The following is a 21,257-nucleotide window of genomic DNA, read 5'->3' on the forward strand; positions in this document are numbered from 1 at the left end:
GACAAACCTGTAATGGGTCGGGCTTTCTGCCTTTTGGGGATTAAATGTTTGCTATTCGTTCACCCCTAATATCTCAGTCAATCTATCTTTAGATCAATATAGAAGAGATAAATCATAAATGATTATTAGGTTATTAATATAGTTGTCAAGACATGGGAAAAATATGTTCAGACATGTTGAGTTTTGACCCCATGATTTAATCTGATAATATCCCATACCTTAACTACCACATCTTCTGCTAACTCTTCAGAGAGGGAGCAAATCTCCTGATCCTCTTTTTTTGGATGGTCCCCCCCCCTCTCTTTTTTTTTTTTGCCACCGGCGGTGAACAAGTGGTCAGGTTGCTAGACGCCGAGCGAAGGTGGCCTCCGGACGATCTTCGACCATCCTCTCCGAACCAAACTATAACTTGGAGGGGACGGTAAATCTAGGAAAGGATTATAATCAATTACGACAATGATTCAATCATAATTATGAATGATCTATAGACTGATCTATAGAAAAGGGATCAGGAGATCTCCTCTACTTCAAAAAGGCACAAATTAGTCGGGAAGCTGAACCTTGGGAAGTTTAAGGGGCATTTAGGAGCTTGGGATGTTGAGCGTTGAGTTGAGGAGACGTAAACTCAAGAGGCCGATCCCTTTGGTAGTAGAAGTGGGGCTTAGGGCGCTCGGGATGCCGAGCATTTAGAAGAGGAAAGGGACACTTGGGATGCCCAAAGAACAATATAAATTTAATTACAGTGCTTTCCTTGCTCTACAATTAACTTCGGTTGTCCCAAATGAAAGCACTGCAATCTGCACACAGGATTATTGCCTAATAGAGACTTAAAAACATTGCGATCAAAGAAATTAAGTATGACAACCAAAAGTCCATTATGATATTAATATTATAGCCATGTAATCAAATTGTGGTTTTAGCGTGGTGACTAGCTAGCAATGGGACGATGTATGGATGAGCTAGGCGCGCGGTGATGATCAGCATCTCCAGGCGGAAGCGGCGATGATGGGGCGGTCCTGCCACCCCAACAGCAAGCATCCCTTGTCCTCCGTCAGCCTGTACCCATCACAGGGGTACAACCCCAGCAAGATCTTGCTCTGGTTCACCGCGTTCCCACTCAGCGCCACCCCCTTGAACCCCCTCCCCTCCATCATCCGCCGCCACCTCTCCAATCTCTCGTGCCGCACCACCCTCTCGCTCCCCTCGCACGCCACGATGTTGCATATCTCCGGTGCCAGCAGCAGCTGCTCCACCTTCGCCCGAGCAGCCGACTCCGCCGGGAACGTCGCGTCCAGCGAGTCGAAGATGGCCGAGTAGTAGTGTAGCGCCTCCAAAAAACGCCCCAGGAAGTAGGGCCCGTTGTGGCTCGCTTCCTGCTCCACCAACGTCAAAATCTTCGGCGCCTGGTCCCGGATCATGGCCAGCAGCGGGCCAATGTGGGCCCCCGGCACCAGATGGAGCCGGTCCACCGAGTTCACCGCCAGCGCCTCCCCCACCCGGCGGTGGAGCATGCTGGGCCGGAGATCCTCCAGCTGCTCTACTGCGGCTGCGTGAAACTCGAAGGGCACGCGGAGGGAGTGGGCCAGCTCGGCAAGATGGCGCCCGGTTTCGCGGACGGCCTCGGCCGGATGCCCCACGCCGGTGATGCGGAGAGCGGGCGCGCCGCCGGGACGGGCGGCAAGGGCCTGCAGAAAGGCCGGCCACTGGTACCCCTGTAGGATGTCCAGGTCGATCACATGGACGCAGTCCTCCGACTCGAACGCCTCGAAGATGGCCTGGTTGGCGGTGAAGTGGGCGAACTTGATGTAGGGGCACGCCTGGTATATAATCTGATATATCTTTAGCACTTCGACGGGGTGCGGTGGCTTAATGCACCGGCCGCCGTAGCCTGATGGTGATGGTAAGGAGGAGGAGGTCGGGGAGAGTCTGGCGGCAAGGGCGTCGGTGAAACAAGAGGCCACGCGCTGCATGGAGTCGCCGAGCGGCGAGACGACGCGCTTGAGGTGGTGGAGGTAACGCCGCCCGCTCACTAAGTCGTCCTTGGCGATCGCCTCCGCGCACGCCAACAGCAGATGTACCAGTTGCAACCCACTGTCGTGCTCCTACCAAATTTTAACAAAACAAATTATACTGCTTCAACAATTCAATAAAACAGGAGGAAGGAAGGAATAATCAAGTGACCTTAATTACCTGTCCATGCTCTGAGGAAACGATCGACGACATGGTATCACCAACGATTCCATGATACAGAGCAGCCGAAGTATTGGTGTCAGAGCTGACAATACTTGTAGATCCTACAGAGTTCACAAATCCATGTCCCATCTCTGCTTTCTGCTGTGGTTCCTCGTACTGAGTTTGCGCCACCGCTGGGCCGCCGCCATAATGCTGGTATGCTGCATCCTCTTCCGCGCAGAAATTAATCCCTGCCGCCATCATCTGGCCACCGTATCTCGACTCCATCACGAAGCAATCAAGAAGGGACGGCAGTGCCGCGGCCGTCGGCGTTGGCGGTAACGCCGCCCCTGTGTAGGACGTCGCCTCCGACGAGAACTGATCGGCGTCGCACCTCACGCTGTGCATGTCGTACCCTTCTCTGCCGTAGTCCTCAAGGTACGCGTCGACGGCCGGCAGCGCCAGGCTCTCCCCGTGGAGGAAGTCCGTGACAGGGGAGGAATAGGGAGGAGCATAAATGGAACAGTTGGAGACCTTCTGAAGCGGGCTCTGCGACTTCGAATTGTTGGAGTAATTGTAGTGGATGAGCGAGGGAGGCACCGCCTCGAGCCCGGTGGTTCTCCTAGGCGACAAGACCATGTACTCTCGCTTTGGGGAGGACATCATGAAGTCTCTTCGGGGGGAGGAAATCATGTAGTCCCTCTTGGGGGAGGAAATGAGCATGAAGTCTCTGCGCGGGGAGCAGATCATGTAATCCTGCCGCGGGGAGGAGATCATGAAGTCGGCGGTGAAGTCGAGGTGGTCGGCTAGAAAGGACTCGAGGAGGCCGCGGTCAGGGGACTGCACCTCTACCTCGTTGTCAGCCTCGAATTTAGGCCCTTTGAGAGAGCACTCGTCTCTTTCCTCTGTTACGGTGGCAGTGAGCACGTTAGACTCCTCCGCAGAGGTCGTCGGCGACGGAGGCCGGACGGTGGCCTGCTTCGAGTTGGAGCCGTCAGTGGTGGTGGTCTTCAGGATCGCCAAGGTTGCGGAGGAGCGGTTGTTAACCATCTTTGTTATTTCTTCCGAGTGATACTAAAATTGATCGAAGAGGAGGAGAAGAGAAGAGGAAGAGAGGGGAAGCGGAGCGTGTGAATTGGAGAAGTGGAGAGCTGTTGGCGTGAACTCTTACGCGGACGCGATGCAAGGATATATATCTATATATAATATATATATTAATTGTGGTCTATTTCAATTTAGCCCCTGGAGTTTTTCTTTTAATGCCTACGCTTTTTTCAAGAACATAAAAGAGTCAGGTGCCTTCTAAAATATTAGACAAATGCCCCACTAATCTCATCTATACACCCGAATAAACTCATATTAACTCACACATTTGAACAAACTCCTAAATCACACATCTAAATAAGCTTATATATTAATTTTATTTAAAATGAATATTAATAAGATGAATAAGGTGGTGTCTCATATCGGGACGAAGTCAAGAAAGTCAGTTAATGTGTCAACCAAAGTTAAAAAGGAGTCAACACTCGGGGTTAGCAGGATCATTTGGTTCGGCTGAGTGGTTTAGCCGATTGGGTCATTGGGCCGATCGGATCCCGAGTCCCTTAGAGTTGACGAAATCTCAAGCTGTATCAATGACATTCAGAGATGATTCAAGTTTCTTCGCCGAGTGTTATCTCTGATTGGATCAGAGGTCCGATTGGACATGTTGGTCACTTGATCCAATCGGATCAGACTCTTTACACAAGTATAATGGCCGAGCGAAGATCGAGCCTTCGAGAAGGTTGCCATTCTTTAGTCGACCCAATCCCATCCATGAGTCGAGGCCGATCATACTACAAAGGGGGACTCGGTCAGTCGGTAGGCTCACCATGTCGAAGACCCATCAATCTAATGACCTAATATCCCCTTTTGACATTTTGTGTAACTGTTGTTAGAGAATCAAGGAAATATTCCCTGTACTATTTGTGCGAGGAAGCTTCTTCTCTGTAAAACACAAAAATAGTGGACCCATTTTAAAAAGTTGTCAGAGTGTCAGAATGGTCAGTCCTTTTTTGGCAATGCTTCGAGATTCATGTAGAGAGTAAAATTAGCATTATAAAAGGGGGTCTCTATATACAGGTGCAGGTACGTTAATACTAACACAAACACTACGCTACACAACCTAAGGCACCCAGATTCCATTGCTCTTTACTACTGTTCATTGTATTTCCTCTCAGACACCTGTTTGACTTGAGCATTAGAATGCCTGAACCGGGGACCTCTCCTTGGCCTGATTATTGATATTTTTTTCCTCTACTTTCTATTTTTGACACACAGGATCATACGACATCTTTAGTTTCCAACGTAGAGTCTTTTCACAGTCAATATCAGAGTCACGTTGTAGTGTTTCATCTCTATCAATTTCACACAGGATCAAATTTTGCATCGTCTGTGGGAATCTTCTACTGAATCTGAAATGTAGAGATGGAAAAGACTGGACGACTTACTATAGTTACTTTATCACAAGAAGACTTAGAGATGCTAATAGCTACCCGAGCGCAGAGATTGGTACAACAACAACAAGCAATAGTCGAGCATCTTTTGCAGAATGACCCCGCTATATTAATGACGGGTCCTCACATTGAGCGAGGGACTCGAGTGGAAGGGCAACTAGGTTCCAAACCATTCCTCCTCCTCCTCCGGTGGGCTTCGTGCAAGTACTTACTATTGGTGCAATTGACCTCTAGGGTTTCAATATTTGACAATGCACCCAAGTCTGGTTAGTTTGACCAAGGGTTAATCCAACCAGGACTTGATGTTTGGAAAAGAGTAGTCTAGTCAGGACTAGATGACTAGCAAGGAGAAGTCCTAACTGGAGGTTAGGCAAAGTGAAAGTCCTGGTGAGTAAAGCTAGACCTTAGTGAGTGAAGCTAGGTAATGGAAGTCCTGGTGAGTGAAGCCGGGCTCTAATGAGTGAAGCTAGGTGGTGGAAGTCCTGGCGAGTGAAGCCAGACCCTAATGAGTGAAGCTAGGTAGTGGAAGTTCTGGTGAGTGAAGCCAGACCCTAGTGAGTGAAGCTAGGTAGTGAAAGTCCTGGTGAGTGAAGCTGGGTCCTAGTAAGTGAAACTACGTGAAGGAAGTCCTGGTGAGTGAAGCCAGGCAATGGAAGTCCTAGTGAGTAGAGCTAGGCAACCCTAGGGGGAAATAACCCTAGGTTATATGTGGCCGATTGGTTTCCGGTCGATCGCGCGCGGTCAACCGAGTGATCGACCGAACCAGCGAATCTTGAATTCTGTTAACACCATTTTACCTTATCATTTTATCTATTGTGCTAACTCAATGTTACAAGGAAGTTCAGCTAAGTCGACGGGTCGACCGGGTAGCTGACACGAAGTCTAGACTGGTCGACGGGCTGACCGAATGTTTGACACAAGGTAAGTAAAGGTAAGTCATTGGAGGAGAGTGACTGTGAGGACGCGCCCCAATTGAGGAACAGTAGGCGTCAGTCCAGTTTAGGTCCATTTGAGATCCTTGAACTGAGACCTTGACTAGTTCCTGGTCCTAGGACGACATGAACTAACTACTCTATTTTTATATTGTGCTAACACTTGTCTTGTAGTGTATTTTGGACTAAGACATTTGTTGCAGGGTAAGAAAGTAAGCAAAGAAGCAAAGCTGTCTTTGGGTGAACAATACCCGAAGGCACCTTCCATGGCTATGAAAGACGCCTCTATACTGTTCATAGAAGGCACCTTTCATGGCTATGGAAGGTGCTTTCCACTGGATGAAATTTGGCCGAAGTCTTGGATAAGCACCGATCATTTTGGGATAGATTCTATCACATTGGAGGTACCTTCAAGGCCCTTGGAAGGCGTCTTCCAAGCCCTTTATAAGGCAGTCTCTAGGAGGCTTTGGGACAACAACTACATACGAGCTACTGCGCACATATTTGAGCCTCCGACTATTTGCAATTGTTGCTACGACTCTACTACGAAGCTGCTGAGCCTGACAACTGGTCCGAAGAGTTCCGATCATGCTCGACAGACAAACATTAACACAAAGCGCCTTGGTTTGATTCCTATGAAGTGTTGGTAAAATTTTGTTATTGAACTTACCTACTATTAAAGGACAAGTGCAGGCTGTTGCACTTACCCTAATTGTTTGTACTCGATTCTCTCTTCCGGGGGTACCGGAAGAGATTTTTAGTGGATTGCCCATCGATAGGTCCGCGAGACCTGGGCCTTGGAGTAGGAGTCACCGAAGGCTTCGAATCAAGTAAAAACCGCTTGTGTTTTTTCTGGTGTTGCTTTCGTATTCGCTTTTTGTTGCTTACTCGATAACGATTTTCAACGAATGCTATTCACCCTCCTCTAGCGTTTTCACGATCCAACACTTACGCAGTCAATCAACTTGCCACTTGTGTCACCCTTCTCGGTCGTGTATCACAGGACATTGTTTCGCACGCCACTCTATTATATGGGATGAGCGGAAAGGCCCCAAGTACCATCCTCTAGAGACACGCCTGCTCGGGATCTTCAAAAGGGGAAAGACCCAATGTTCAATAGTCCCTCGGAATGGATCAGTATGTCGTTCTTTCGAGAAATTTTGGAGGACAAACTGCCAAGCCACTTTCGACCCTTAATAATAGGAGAGTATGGAGAAGCGACCAACCTAGAGGATCATCTATTGAAATTTGAAAATGCAATCATCCTTTATCAATACACGGATGATTTTAAGTTCTGAGTGTTTCTTATAATTCTTTTAGTCTCTGCACAAAGATGGTTCAATCGACTTTCGACTGAGTTCATTAGCTGCTTCAAGGATTTCTGTAAAGCATTTCTCCACCACTTTGTCAATAGCTGCTGCTACACAAAATCATATTGAGTCTATTTTCCCTCAATAGGGGCTGAAGGAGGCGCTGAGGGCATACATAAAAAGATTAAACCAGGTGGTTATGGATGTCCCTTCAGCCACCCCATAAATCTAAGTGAGTGCCTTCTCTCAAGGGCTCACTGATGGGAATTAGATAAAAAAAAAACCCCAGAGACTTCGATTATCTGCTCAAAAGGGAAACTAAATATATCAATGTAGAGGAGGTAGAGTCTGCTCAGAAGAAGGAGGTTGCCATGCTTGCTCCTATCTCTGCCCTTGAGTGCTAAGCCCCTCTCCCGCCTTGGCCGCACAAAGGTCCCCGATCGAGACCCCAACTACACCACCATGAGCAAAAGCCTAATGTTGTATAGCATGTGGAGGCCGAATAGACACAATTCCTCAAGCTCCTCGATGTTCTACACCTACCATCGTTCAGAAACACACAACACTGAAGAGGGTTATCAGTAAAAGCATGAGATGTGCCGAGCAGCCAACTAAGAGTTTCGTCGGCGCTCACCATCTCCCAACAATCGATGCTACTAGCGGCCGAACGGACCACTTAGAAGAGACCACTGAGATGTCGGGCAGCGCTAGCAAGCACCCTAACAGCAAGAGAATAGGGCCTAGACTCTGGCTCGAATCAAACAGGAGTGTCCCCCGGCTTGGCAAGAAGAAAACCACAACAATGCTACTCGGGGAGATATCAGTATGATAGCAGGCGGGCCAATTGATGGAGAATCCAATCGAGCATGAAAGTCACACGCTTACCGACTGAAAATTCATGCGGTCGGATGCAGCCAAGAGCAAGCATAGGGGCTCGAAATCAACTCCAGTCCCAAGGATTTGGAGGGGGTGGAAGTACTCCATGATGATGCTCTAATCATTAAAGCTGTTGATCCTGTCCGAATGCCGAATCAACGGACGCTGGGCACGTGACGCTTCCGGCTGCTTGCGTGGATCTTCGACTGGTAACACAGCTCCGGCGAACCTGCACAGAAGTCGGGCCGGGAAGGGGTTCTCGGCGGCGACCCTCCGACGCTCAAGTCAGGCGAAGCTCAAGAGAGAAAAAGTGGCTCCAGAATTCGTAGCAAAAACGTACCTCCGGCCAAGAATGAGGGCCTTTATATAGGGCAGTGAAAAAGTGAGGGTACACCTACCGAGGTGCACACGTGTCCATGGCCCATACCCAGTAAGGGCTTGTCAGTGAGCTTCCCTAACCCATACCGCTACAATCTCAGCATGTCCTTCATGGGACATCGGAATCCCCTGTCACAAGATTTGGAGCATGGCCTACACGTGAAACACACCTGTTGTCAGAAAAAGACCTCCTTTGTCCTTTTCCCCTTTGCTCCAGATCTAGCGTCCGGGCGGATAGCTCCCTCAACATCCGGCCGGACATACGCGATGGTTTACTTGGGGAGATCCTCCATCACGTGCTTTACGGGGACTATTAGCAGTGTTACCTTATGACTTTGGCCGAGCGTGAGGTTCGCTCGGCCCACGACCTTTTCCACTGAGCGCCGGAACCCTGATTTCGACAGGGCGCCTTTAACCATCAGCCGTATATCGTCCAGTCGGCAAGCCGATCGGACCCATCCCCCTCCGGGCGTTCGATTCCGTCGGCCGGCCGGACGTCCGGTCGGACCCTGCCCTCTCCGGATGGACGACTGCCACTGTGGCTTCCACGTGGCGTTGACTTCACAGGGCGGGGCCCCCTGCTCTTACTATCGGATCACTTGCCTCCCCTTCAAGTCTAGTCGAAGGAGGCGAATAGTCCGACTAACTGGACTAAGAATCTGGCCGAGCGGTTCCTCCGTGCTTGTATCGTCCGCTCGGCCAACCATAGAGATAGCCTTTAGCGAATCAACAATAGTCTTCACCGGATCTCCTCGTATTCTGCGCCAATCTTCTACATTAAGGTTGAGCATGCTTTCATTAAATGCTCCAAATGATTGAATGCCACGTGGAGCACTGCCATCGGCGTACGGCGGCGGTGGCGTGATGTTTTGATGTGATTGAAGCGATTCGAAATGGACGGCTCGATGCATGCTTTGATTCCCGTGACCTGGATCCAACGGTGGAGGCCGCCCGGCTCTCACCCTATAAATTCTTCGTTTTTCCTTCTCTTCCTCATTTGCCTCCGCGATTCCAACCATTGCCCCCTGCACTTTGGAGCTCCGGCGATCCTGTTTCTGCTCTCCGATGCTCTCCAGCGCCTTTTTCGCGATCCCTTTCCCCGCAGTAAGGTTTTATAGCTTTCCTTCCTCCTTTCCGGTGTTTCCTCCGCATTTCTTCCTCAGTTTCGATCCTTGAAACCTCCTTTCGTTTGCTGTTGTTCTTCTCCTGCCTTTTTGCCTTTTGATTCCTTCCGATCGGTCCATGGCTAGTTCTTCCCATCCTGCGGATCAGTCGCTCAGCCCATGGTACACCACCATGCAGTCCCGGTTCGAACAGTGGGACTTCGATATTTTGACAGACAATTTTGAAATCCTAGAGGATTTCGAAATTCGCTTAGCTGGTCCCTCCGTTCGGCCTCACAGGCCGCCGCGCGGAGCTTTCTGTGTCTTCCGAGACCAGTTTACCGCCAGTCTTCATTTTCCTGTGCACCCCTTTATTATAGATGTCTGTAATTTTTTCGGTGTGCCGCTCGGCAGTTTAGTACCCAATACCTTCCGTCTCCTATGCGGTGTTGTCATTTTATTTAAGATTCACAACATCCCCCTCCGACCGGAGGTCTTCTTTTATTTCTATTACCCCAAGCAAGCCGAGCCGGGCACCTTCATGTTCCAAGCTCGGCCCGGCTTGGTCTTTTTCAACAAACTTCCTACTTCCAATAAACATTGGAAGGATTATTTTTTCTACATCCGTATGCCCAATCAGGCAAACTTCCCGACCTAGTGGCAGGTCAGTCTGCCCCCCACTCCCGAGTTGAAGAAGTTCAAGACCCGACCGGACTACCTCCATGCTGCAAATATACTGGCCGGTCTGCGACTTGACATCAACAAACTTCTCCACGAGGGAGTGATGTACATCTTCGGGCTGAGTCCTATACGGACCCCTCTTCCGGCCGACTTCGGTAAGAACTTTGGTTGGGCATTTTCTTTGATTGCTAACTGATTTCTTTTCCTTTCTTTGCAGCGGACATCGTTATGGATTCGGTCATGGCCGGTGTTTTGAAGAGGAAGGCGGCCGATCTGGAAGCCGCGGCGGCCAAAGAAATGGAAGCTTTGGGTATCCAGCCGGTCGGATCCCACGAAGGAGAGAGCGGGACTCAAGCTGAGTCGACCGCTCCCGCTTCTCAGCAAAACGTGGCCAGCGGAGCCACTCCTTCTGGAGAACCAACTGCCCCTGAGGAAGGTTCCGCTCGGGAGGAGGAGCAGCCCTTACAAAAGAGGCGTCGAGTGGAGACTCCCCTGCGGTCGGCAACCTCCGCGGTCCAACCATCCGAGCGGGTCACTGCAACTGCTCGGGGCAAGGCGCCAGTGGCCGAAACCATCTCGTCCGACCGGACTCCTTCGGATTGGGACGAGCCAGCTGCTCCAGTGGAGGCTGTTCCAATCAGCACCCTTCCGCCCGCTCGCCATTCAGCCCAGTGCTCGACCATTCATTCCCAGTTTTCTACGCTGGCTTCTGATCCCCTTCCGACTGCCGGTCAGACAACCCCCGGTCATGGCCGCACGATTCGGGTCACTCTTCATCTTCCGACTGAAGAGCTGATTCCAGAGGCCGACCGTCCATCTGCGCCCGAGCACACCATCACCTTGAAAGGGCCCCTAGCTGAGATGTGGGCCGATGCTCGGGCCCGCACTGCGCTGATACCCCTCAAAAATTTGGCTAACAGCCATATGCAACAGGCCACAGGGGTAAGTTTGTAATCTACAAACTTTGGTGTTCATTCTTTCCTATCGGCCGCTAATAGCTATAATTTTCTTTTGCCAGAGATGGGTGGAGGAAATTGCGGTTTCCAACCGCTTGGCCTTGGTGGATGAGGAGCTACGGCAACTGAAGGCCGCAGTTGGTCCGTCCGGCCTTTAGGGCCCTTCCTATTCTGAGCTGCAAAAGGAGCTGAAGAAAGCTCAAACTCTGCTGGCGGCCGAGCAGAAGAAGACAGCCGACCAGGCCCACGCCTTGGCCGAGTCCGAGCGACAAGTCAAGTCGCTTGACACAAAAATAACCCTGGCCACCACTCGGAAGAATACAGCTATCTCCGATCTGGAGAAGAAGAACGTTGAGGCTCGGGGCCTGGAGCTGAAGATAAAAGAGTTGACGGAGCAGCTCGTTAGGGAGAAGGCGGGCCGCTCGGCCGACGCGGAAAAGCTTAAGAATCTGAACGAGGCCCTCACAGGCTCCCAGGCGGCTTTCAAAGAATATCAAGATGCCGAGCCGAGCCGAGTCGCCGCTCTGCGACAGAGCTACATCCGATCGCCCGAATTCTCGGAGAAAATTTGCGAGCGGATGTACTCAGCCTTCGACTTGGCCATGACTGCCACTATGACCTATCTGAAGTCGAAGGGCCTTCTTCCGGAGTCCACCAATATTCCGGCCGGCGATCAGGTGGCGCTCCTAGATAACATCCCCAAGACCCTCTACGATTATATCGAGTAATTTTTGTAATTTGGCCACTCGGCTAAATATGATCCCTTTTGTACTTAGGCCGCCCGACCTGAGATTTTATTTTTAATGCAATGCTTTCCTTTCGCGCACTCTATCTTTTTGCACTTTGTCCTTTTGCTAATTAATATGTGTGTTGCCCGCTCACCTATTATCACACCTCTGGCATTCGAAAGGCATTCTTGCGAAGTACTTGGCCATGCCCTTCCGCTCGGGCAAATATTCCGGATGCGTAACATTCCGCTTTGCTAGCAAGGATCGCTCGCTATAAGCCAACCTTTGGGCATTGAGCCGAGTGGAACGTAGAGTCGGTCGAACAATATTAGCGGCGAACTTCTCGGAAACTTGCAGTCCTTTTTTTTTTTTTTTCGCTCGGAATAATTATAGATGCCGGCTCGTCTCTCGATATTTAACGTCGGAGCTCGACGGCCTTCCGCTCGGACGTTTATAGACGCCGGCTCGTCTCTCGATATTTAACGTCGGAGCTCGACGACCTTCCGCTCGGACGTTTATAGACGCCGGCTCGTCTCTCGATATTTAGCGTCGGAGCTCGACGGTCTTCCGCTCGGACGTTTATAGACGCCGGCTCGTCTCTCGATATTTAACGTCGGAGCTCGACGGTCTTCCGCTCGGATGTTTATAGACGTCGGCTCGTCTCTCGATATTTAACGTCGGAGCTCGACGGTCTTCCGCTCGGACGTTTATAGACGCCGGCTCGTCTCTCGATATTTAACGTCGGAGCTCGACGGTCTTCCGCTTGGGGTTTATAGACGCCGACTCGTCTCGATATTTAAGCGTCGGAGCTCGGCGGTCTTCCGCCGGAGCGTTTATAGACGCCTCGTCTCTCGATATTTAACGCCGAAGCTCGGCGGTCTTCCGCTGGAGCGTTTATAGACGCCGACTCGTCTCGATATTTAACGCCGGAGCTCGGCGGTCTTCCGCTTCGGTGATTACAGACGCCAGCTCGTCTCTCGATATTTAACGTCGGAGCTCGACGGTCTTCCGCTCAGAGGTTTATAGACGCCGGCTCGTCTCTCGATATTTAACGTCGGAGCTCAACGGTCTTCCGCTCGGAGGTTTATAGACGCCGGCTCGTCTCTCGATATTTAACGTCGGAGCTCGACGGTCTTCAAGGTTAATTTTGACGCTGCCGATTGGAGAATCCATTGGCCATCCTTTGCATTAATTTTGCTTCCTGCATTACAAGGATATGGGCGACTAACATATACAAAAATGATTTACATTCGTGCACCTTTCACCCCGCTCGATAAGGCTGGAGATGATTCGCACTCCACGGTCGATCCAGCTGTCGCTCGTCTTCATCCTCCAAATAATATGCGCCCGATCGGAGCTTTTCAATAACCTTGAAGGGGCCTGCCCACGGTGCCTCCAGTTTGCCGACGTCGCCGACCGGCTTGACCTTCTTCCAGACAAGATCACCGACCTAGAATGATTTGGGGATTACACGGCGGTTGTAATTTTGCTTCATCCGCTGCCAGTACGCCATTAACCGAACGGACGCCTTGGCTCGCTCCTCGTCGACCAAATCCAGCTCCATGTTCTTCCGTTCGGCGTTGTCATCATCATAGCTCTGGATTCGGACGGACTCGACGCCGACTTCAACCGGTATAACCGCCTCGCCGCCATACACCAAATGGAACGGTGTGACGCCCGTCCCTTCCTTCGGAGTCGTTCGGATGGCCCATAAGACGCCCGGCACTTCATCCGGCCAATTTCCTCCCAAATGGTCGAGCCGAGCGTGCAGAATACGAAGAATTTCCCGATTGGCTACTTCGGCTTGACCGTTGCTTTGGGGATAAGCCACGGACGTGAAGTGTTGCTCGATGCCGTAGCTTTTGCACCAATCCTCTAGCACCTTCCCTGTGAATTGCCGCCCATTGTCGGAAACCAATCGGCGAGGGATGCCGAACCGATAGATGATGTGCTGCCAGATGAATTTTTTGACCATCTGTTTGGTGATCTTTGCTAGCGGCTCGGCCTCCACCCACTTGGAAAAATAATCCACCGCCACTAGCAAAAATTTCCTCTGCCCGGTCGCCATCGGAAATGGACCGACAATATCCATTCCCCATTGATCGAACGGACATGAAACGGTTGATGCCTTCATTTCCTCGGCCGGTCGGTGGGAGAAGTTATGGTACTTCTGGCACGAAAGGCACGTAGATACTGTCCGAGCGGCGTCTGCTTGTAAGGTCGGCCAAAAGTATCCGGCTAGCAGGATCTTCTTAGCTAGTGACCAACCGCCCGGATGTCCTCCGCATGATCCTTGATGTACTTCTTGGAGGATGTAAGCCGAGTCTTCCGAGCTCACGCATTTCAACAGCGGGCGTGAGAAAGCCTTTTTGTAAAGCTGATCGTCGATGAGTGTGAACCGACCGGCTCTTCTCCTTAGCAGCTGGGCTTCATTCCGGTCGGACGGTGTGGCTCCCGAGCGGAGGAACTCTATGATGGGTGTCCGCCAGTCGCATGGAAATGTGAGGCCTTCCATCCGGTCGACGTGCGCCACCAACAATACTTTTTCAATTGATTGCTGAATGACGACTGGCGTTATTGAGCTCGCGAGTTTGGCTAACTCATCGGCTGCTTGATTTTCCGCTCTGGGTCTCTTCTGGACAATAACTTCTCTAAAGTCAGCTTTGAGCTTCTCGAAGGCTTCAACGTAGAGCTTGAGCCGAGCACTATTGATTTCGAAGGTACCAGAGAGCTGCTGAGCGGCCAACTGCGAATCCGAGTGAAGTGTTACCCGACCGGCTCCCACATGCCGAGCTGCCTGCAAGCCGGCTATGAGGGCCTCATACTCTGCTTCATTGTTGGTAGCTTTATAATCCAGCCAGACGGATAAGTGCATCTTCTCTTCTTGAGGGGAGAGTAACAAGATTTCAATCCCGCTTCCGAGCCGAGTGGACGACCCATCCACATATATTCTCCACATAGCTTCTGGCTCCGACCTTTCCACCTCAGTCACAAAATCGGCTAAGGATTGCGCTTTGATCGCCGAGCGGGGCTGGTATTGGATATCAAATTCACTTAACTCCGTCGTCCATTTGATGAGCCGTCCGGATGCCTCTGGATTTAGTAGGACATGTCCGAGCGGGCTATTGGTTTTGACAATGATCGTGTGCGCCAGGAAGTATGGACGAAGGCACCGAGTGGCAAGGACCAGAGCGAAAGCCAGCTTCTCGAGCCCAGTGTAGCGAGATTCAGCATCTTTTAAAATATGACTAAGGAAATATACAGGCTCTTCTCCGCTCGACCTCACTAAAGCTGAGCCGATTGCATGCTCGGTTGAAGACAAGTACATATGAAGTGGCTCACCTGCAGTCGGCTTGGCTAATATCGGGAGAGAGTTCAGAAATGCCTTCAAATCTTCAAACGCCCGGTCGCATTCTTCATCCCAGTGAAATTTTGTAGCTTTGCGTAAGATCTTGAAAAAAGGAAGGCTCCGGTCGACGATTTTGGAGATGAATCTGGACAGAGCGGTGATCCGCCCGGTCAAACGCTGCACTTCCCTTGTATTTCTTGGAGGCGGCATATCCTGTAGAGCTTTCACCTTGCTGGGATTTGCTTCAATTCCCCGCTCGGTCACTATGTACCCCAGAAAGCGCCCTCCTTTTGCTCCGAACAGGCACTTCTGGGGATTTAGCTTGACTCCATATTTGCGCAGCGTTCGGAAGGTTTCCTCCATGTCTTTGAAGAGCTCGGCCGCTCGGACCGTCCACATAAACTTCTAGATTCTGCCCGATCTGCTCTCTGAATACTTTATTCATCAAGCGCTGATATGTGGCCCCCGCATTCTTCAATCCGAACGACATTACATTATAGCAATAAGTGCCGTCGGCCATCACGAAGCTGACTTTTTCTTGATCTTCGCGGGCGAGCGGCACTTGGTGATAGCCCTGGTAGGCATCGAGCATACAGATTAATTCACAGCCAGCCGTAGAGTCCACCAGCTGATCTATCCGGGGCAGAGGATAAAATTCTTTCGGGCAAGCTTTGTTGAGATCCCGAAAATCTATGCATACCCTCCACTTGTTGCCCGGCTTGGAGACTAATACTACGTTAGCCAACCAGCTCGGGAACTGCACCTCGCGTATATGGCCGGCCTCCATAAGTTTTTCCACCTCCACTCGGATGATGGAATTTTGCTCGGCGCTGAAGTCCCTTTTTCTTTGCTTGACTGGCCGTGCGTCCGGTCGGACGTGGAGCTCATGCTGCGCAATACTTGGTGAAATTCCGGGCAGCTCATGTGTCGACCAGACAAAGACATCATGGTTTCTTTTGAGGCATTGGATCAGCTCCTCTTTCTGCTTCGCCTCCAGATCGGACGCGATGAAGGTCGTGGCCTCCGATCAGGTTGGGTGTATCTGCACTTCCTCTTTTTCTTCATAAATTAAAGAGGGTGTTTTTTCGGTGATGGCGTTTACCTCGATCCGGGGCGCCTTCCGAGCGGAATTGGCTTCTGCTCGGACCATCTCGATGTAGCATCACCGAGCTGCTAGCTGATCTCCCTGTACTTCTCCCACTTTGTCCTCCACGGGGAACTTGATCTTCTGATGGAAAGTTGAGACGACCGCTCGGAATTCGCTGAGCGCCGGTCATCCTAAAATGACGTTGTAGGACGAGGGAGAGTCGACTACCACGAAGTTTGTTGTCCTTGTCCTACTGAGCGGCTCTTCTCCCAGCGAGGTAGCCAGCCGGATCTGTCCGACCGGCTGAACTTCGTTACCCGTAAACCCGTAGAGCGGAGTTGTCATGGGCAACAGCTCGGCTCGATCAATTTGCAGCTGATCGAACGCCTTCTTGAATATGATGTTGACTGAGCTCCCTGTGTCAACAAATACGCAATGAATAGTGTAATTTGCTATTACCGCTTTGACGAGCAGAGCATCGTCGTGGGGTACTTCAACTCCTTCCAAGTCCCTGGGCCCGAAACTAATTTCGGGTCCTTCTGCTCGCTCTCGGCTACAGCCGACCGCATGAATCTGGAGCTGTCGGGCGCTCGCCTTTCTGGCTCGATTGGAGTCTCCTCCGGTCGGCCCGCCAGCAATAACGTTGATCTCGCCTCGGGAAGTATTGCTTCTATTTTCCTCTTCTCGAGCGGACGGTTGAGACCGTTCTCTGGACGCTCGGCGATTCTCCTGCCTTGGAGAACGATGCCGATCGGGAGTTTGTTGCTGTGGCCTACCATCTCTCGTCCGATCGGCTTCATGAGTTCTCTGTCGCCTGTCGACTGAGGGAGACCGTCGTCCGGCATTCCGGGGCACAGGATGAGTCACGAAGGGAAGACTTCGGCAATCCCTTGTATTGTGCGTGTCCGTCCGGTGGAAGGAGCAGAACATCGGGGTCCATTTCTTTTTTGGCTTGGACCGGGCGGCATCTACCTCTTGCACATAGGACCTGGCGTGGGGGGATCGGATTGCTTCGGCCCTTGGTCCTCTAGGCGGCTGATGAGTGGCGTTCTGTTTCCGCTCGGCCGGAGGAGCCCGCTCGGCTGGATTTTCCTTTTTCCTTGCCGCTTGCGCTTCTTCCACGTTGATGTATTCGTTCGCCCGGTGTAGCATGTGATCATAGTCTCGGGGCGGCTTTCGGATGAGCGATCGGAAGAAATTCCCATCCACTAGGCCTTGTGTGAAGGCATTCATCATGGTTTCCGAGGTGGCCGTTGGAATGTCCATCGCTACTTGGTTGAACCGCTGGATGTAAGCTCGAAGCGATTCACGGGCTTCTTGCTTGATGGCGAACAGGCTCACGCTCGTTTTTTGATAGCGCCGACTGCTTGCAAAATGATGGAGGAAGGCCGTTCAGAAGTCCTTGAAGCTTGTGATGGATCCGTCCGGCAGCCTCCGGAACCACCGTTGAGCCGATCCCGAGAGAGTGGTAAGAAAAACTCGGCACTTTACTCCATCTGTGTATTGATGGAGAGTGGCTGTGTTATCGAACTTACCTAGATGATCGTCTGGGTCGGTTGTCCCATTGTACTCGCCGATCGTCGGAGGCGCGTAGTGCTTTGGCAGAGGGTCTCGTAGAATAACCTCTGAAAATTGGCGATTGATCCGCTCGGGCGATGCGTCCGCTCGGGGGGCTTTCCCCTTTCTGTCATCTCGTCTAGGCATTTCATCCGAAGAAGATCCCCTATCCCTATGAGCTGGTGCGGCTTCAGGGGTGCGGAATAGGGCTCGATGAAATGCAACGGTGGTCGGTGGTGCTTCCGCTCGACCACCAGACGCTGATGTTGCTTGCTGCTCGGGCCGCTTGGCTGTGGCTTTCTATTTTTGCTCCACAAGCTTGGCGGCTCTTATCTCGATCAGAGCGTCGAGTTCCTCGTTCGAAAGCGTCACCACGTGTTGTCGTCCAGCTTCATCCATTGTTTCCGCTCGGATACAGGAACGTTCCAACAGACGGCGCCAAATTGATCCTATCTGAATGCCGAATCAACGGACGCTGGGCACGTGACGCTTCCGGCTGCTTGCACTGCACAGAAGTCGGGCCGGGAAGGGGTTCCCGGCGGCGACCCTCCGACGCTCAAGTCAGGCGAAGCTCAAGAGAGAAAAAGTGGCTCCAGAATTCGTAGCAAAAACGTACCTCCGGCGAAGAATGAGGGCCTTTATATAGGGCAATGAAGAAGTGAGGGTACACCTACCGAGGTGCACACGTGTCCATGGCCCATACCCAGTAAGGGCTTGTCAGTGAGCTTCCCTAACCCATACCGCTACAGTCTCAGCATGTCCTTGATGGGACATCGGAATCCCCTGTCACAAGATTTGGAGCATGGCCTACACGTGAAACACACCTGCTGTCAGAAAAAGACCTCCTTTGTCCTTTTCCCCTTTGCTCCAGATCTAGCGTCCGAGCGGACAGCTCCCTCAACATCCGGCCGGACATACGCGATGGTTTACTTGGGGAGATCCTCCATCACGTGCTTTACGGGGACTATTAGCAGTGTTACCTTATGGCTTTGGCCGAGCGTGAGGTCCGCTCGGCCCACGACCTTTTCCACTGAGCGCCGGAACCCTGATTTCGACAGGGCGCCTTTAACCATCAGCCGTATATCGTCCGGTCGGCAAGCCGATCGGACCCATCCCCCTCCGGGCGTTCGATTCCGTCGGCCGACCGGACGTCCGGTCGGACCCTGCCCTCTCCGGATGGACGGCTGCCACTGTGGCTTCCACGTGGCGTTGACTTCACAGGGCGGGGCCCCCTGCTCTTACTACCGGATCAACTGTTATAGCTAATTATAACATACATTGTACCTTTGTTGACATAGGCAGCTCAGTCAACATTATTTTCAAGAAGCCATTCAAGAAATTGCAAATAGAGAAGAGTGAGCTTCAGCCTATGGTCACACCCTTGTATGGATTTGATGCGGCGATAAGGAAGAGCCTACTTGGCACGAGTCAATTGCCATGGTGTCTGCCAAAGTTAAGGTGGTCAACACCAGGGCTTAAGTAAGGCTCTGCTGCACCCGAGCGAGAAACGGTTCATCGGCCAATCGGAGGGATCCTTGTCCGATCGGCCATCTGAGTAAACAAGTATAGTTAACCTGGTCGATAGGAGAATAAGCTAAGTTGACCGAGAGCCTGAGCCGAGCGGGCCACCCATCTGGCTTGAAGAATGACATTGGCATTATACACATAATGAATCGAATAAAAGAGAAAAAGATGGATAATTAAGAAAGGAAAGAGAAAACTAAATAGAACACTTCATCTATCATTAAATGAGAAGAAGACAAGACAAAGATATCATTAAACAGGGGAAAATGGAAGGTCATCAAAAAAGGTATAAAAAGGACTTGTCAGGATTAATTCCTAATACAGTTAAATAGATATGTATATATACTCTAGACCTTAATACACAAAAAAGGAAATAAATTCCAACATATAGACCTCAATTCCTAACTTGTAAAGAAAGGAAAGGAATCTTAATAAAAAAGAAAAATATCCACAATCCTAAAATCTCTAAAAGGATTGAAAATCCAAAAATAGAAAAAGATAGAAATTACCAAAAGTAACTAAAATTCCAAAAATCCTAAAATTACCAAAAAAATAAAAATTATTAAAAATATTAATAAAAATCTTTGGATCCTCCTACATCAGTGACCTAGGGTTGAAAAAAACTCATCCTTAAGTTTTGAATAGTATAGCTCGGGAGGAAGATCATCTGACATCAAATTGATAAAATCTACTAACAACTACTGGACTTTCACCTCTTTATAAAAATCGATTGAGTCTCCGTAATCTCCTGTGACTAGACAATAGGGTGAATTGACCACATGATCAGAAACAACCACATTCTCCACCTTGTCATCCAACACTTCCTTGACCTTGTAGTGGCCTTTGAATTTCTCCTTCAGCGCTTCCTTAGGAAAGACAAAGTAGGCTACACAATGTTTATTAAGACCAACATATGTGAATGTCAAGACTAGTTTGGGCCTTGTCTCATGGGAACTTCCAAGTTTCATTTCCTTTGATCCATGAATAACTCATACATGTGTCATTGTGTCAATACTATTCTTCAGTACTAGATTTCTATGTTCAAGTCTTTGGTTTTCTCGTGGTTTATGCAACAGAATTTCTTTCAGTACCTGAATATATCAAGACATCTGTACTATCCATGTCATCATTATAGCCTCAAGTTGCAACTGATATACCAACTTTCTTTGTTGCATCTATACCTACTTGAAATGTCCGATGAAGACCAATAATGGATAACTCCACCTTGTACCTGAACTTATCTCCAAAAAGATTAGAAGATAAGACTGCATCAAGATTATCAATTGGAGACTCAACATTATTGGTATTGGGTGCACAACATACAACCCAGAGTTTTGATATAAGATTAAGATTAAAGTTAGGTTAGTTGTGATCTAGCCATTTGTGTCAAGTTTACAGGTGCATGATACTTGACAAGGGACAAAGTTCTATTGAGTGAATCTAGGCAGTGACATAGTCCTAGTGAGTGAAGTTAGGCAGTGAACAAATTCTAGTGAGTGAAGCTAGACAGTGGTTGACAACTGAAGTCTTGGTTGGAGACCATGCAACAAAATTCCTAGCTAGAGGTTAGGTAAATCAAATTCAAATGATTAAGGCTTAGTAGATAAAATTCCTAGCTGGAGGTTAGGTGACTCAAGTCCAAGTGATTAGGGCTTGATAGATAAAATTCCTAGATGGATGTTAAGTGAATCAAGTCTAAGTACGTAGAATCAATTGGAAGCTGATTGCTTGGTAAAAATTCCAAGTGTGTGGAATCAGCTAGAAGTTGATTGCTTGATAAAATAGAACTAGACGGTTAAATTTAGTCGAGCAAGTATAAGTAACTTCGCATTCTATATCATACTCATTATGTATAATAACTACAGGATAGTATGTTCCATGGTTCTAGGAAATTGAATGGAATTAAGGGGCAACTGGCTAATGATAACTCTCAACGAAGGGATTTTAGAAGGTCTAAGCATAGCTGTGTCAAGATGATTGGAACATATGGGCAACCGGAGTATCTTCCAGGCAACTAGGCGATGACATTATCAACACCTTGAACAAGGTGGTTAAGATAAAGTTTGACCAGGTCGGAGGGTGCACGTACGACTAGATAGATAGAAGTTG

The 21,257-nt window shown here is 50.0% G+C and overlaps 1 protein-coding gene across 1 annotated transcript; it reads right to left on the reverse strand.

The window, feature by feature from the left end:
- Positions 1–871: 871 nt before the first annotated feature.
- Positions 872–3,326, reverse strand: LOC122040046 (GRAS family protein RAM1-like). The gene is made up of 2 exons (XM_042599418.1): positions 2,191–3,326; positions 872–2,102 (listed from the first exon to the last, which is right to left on the reverse strand). The coding sequence occupies exons 1-2, from the start codon at positions 3,220–3,222 to the stop codon at positions 978–980; spliced, it is 2,157 nt and encodes a 718-aa protein (XP_042455352.1). The 5' UTR covers positions 3,223–3,326; the 3' UTR covers positions 872–977.
- Positions 3,327–21,257: the final 17,931 nt, after the last annotated feature.

Source organism: Zingiber officinale, chromosome 2A (assembly GCF_018446385.1).
Source record: "Zingiber officinale cultivar Zhangliang chromosome 2A, Zo_v1.1, whole genome shotgun sequence".
Lineage (NCBI taxonomy): Eukaryota > Viridiplantae > Streptophyta > Magnoliopsida > Zingiberales > Zingiberaceae > Zingiber > Zingiber officinale.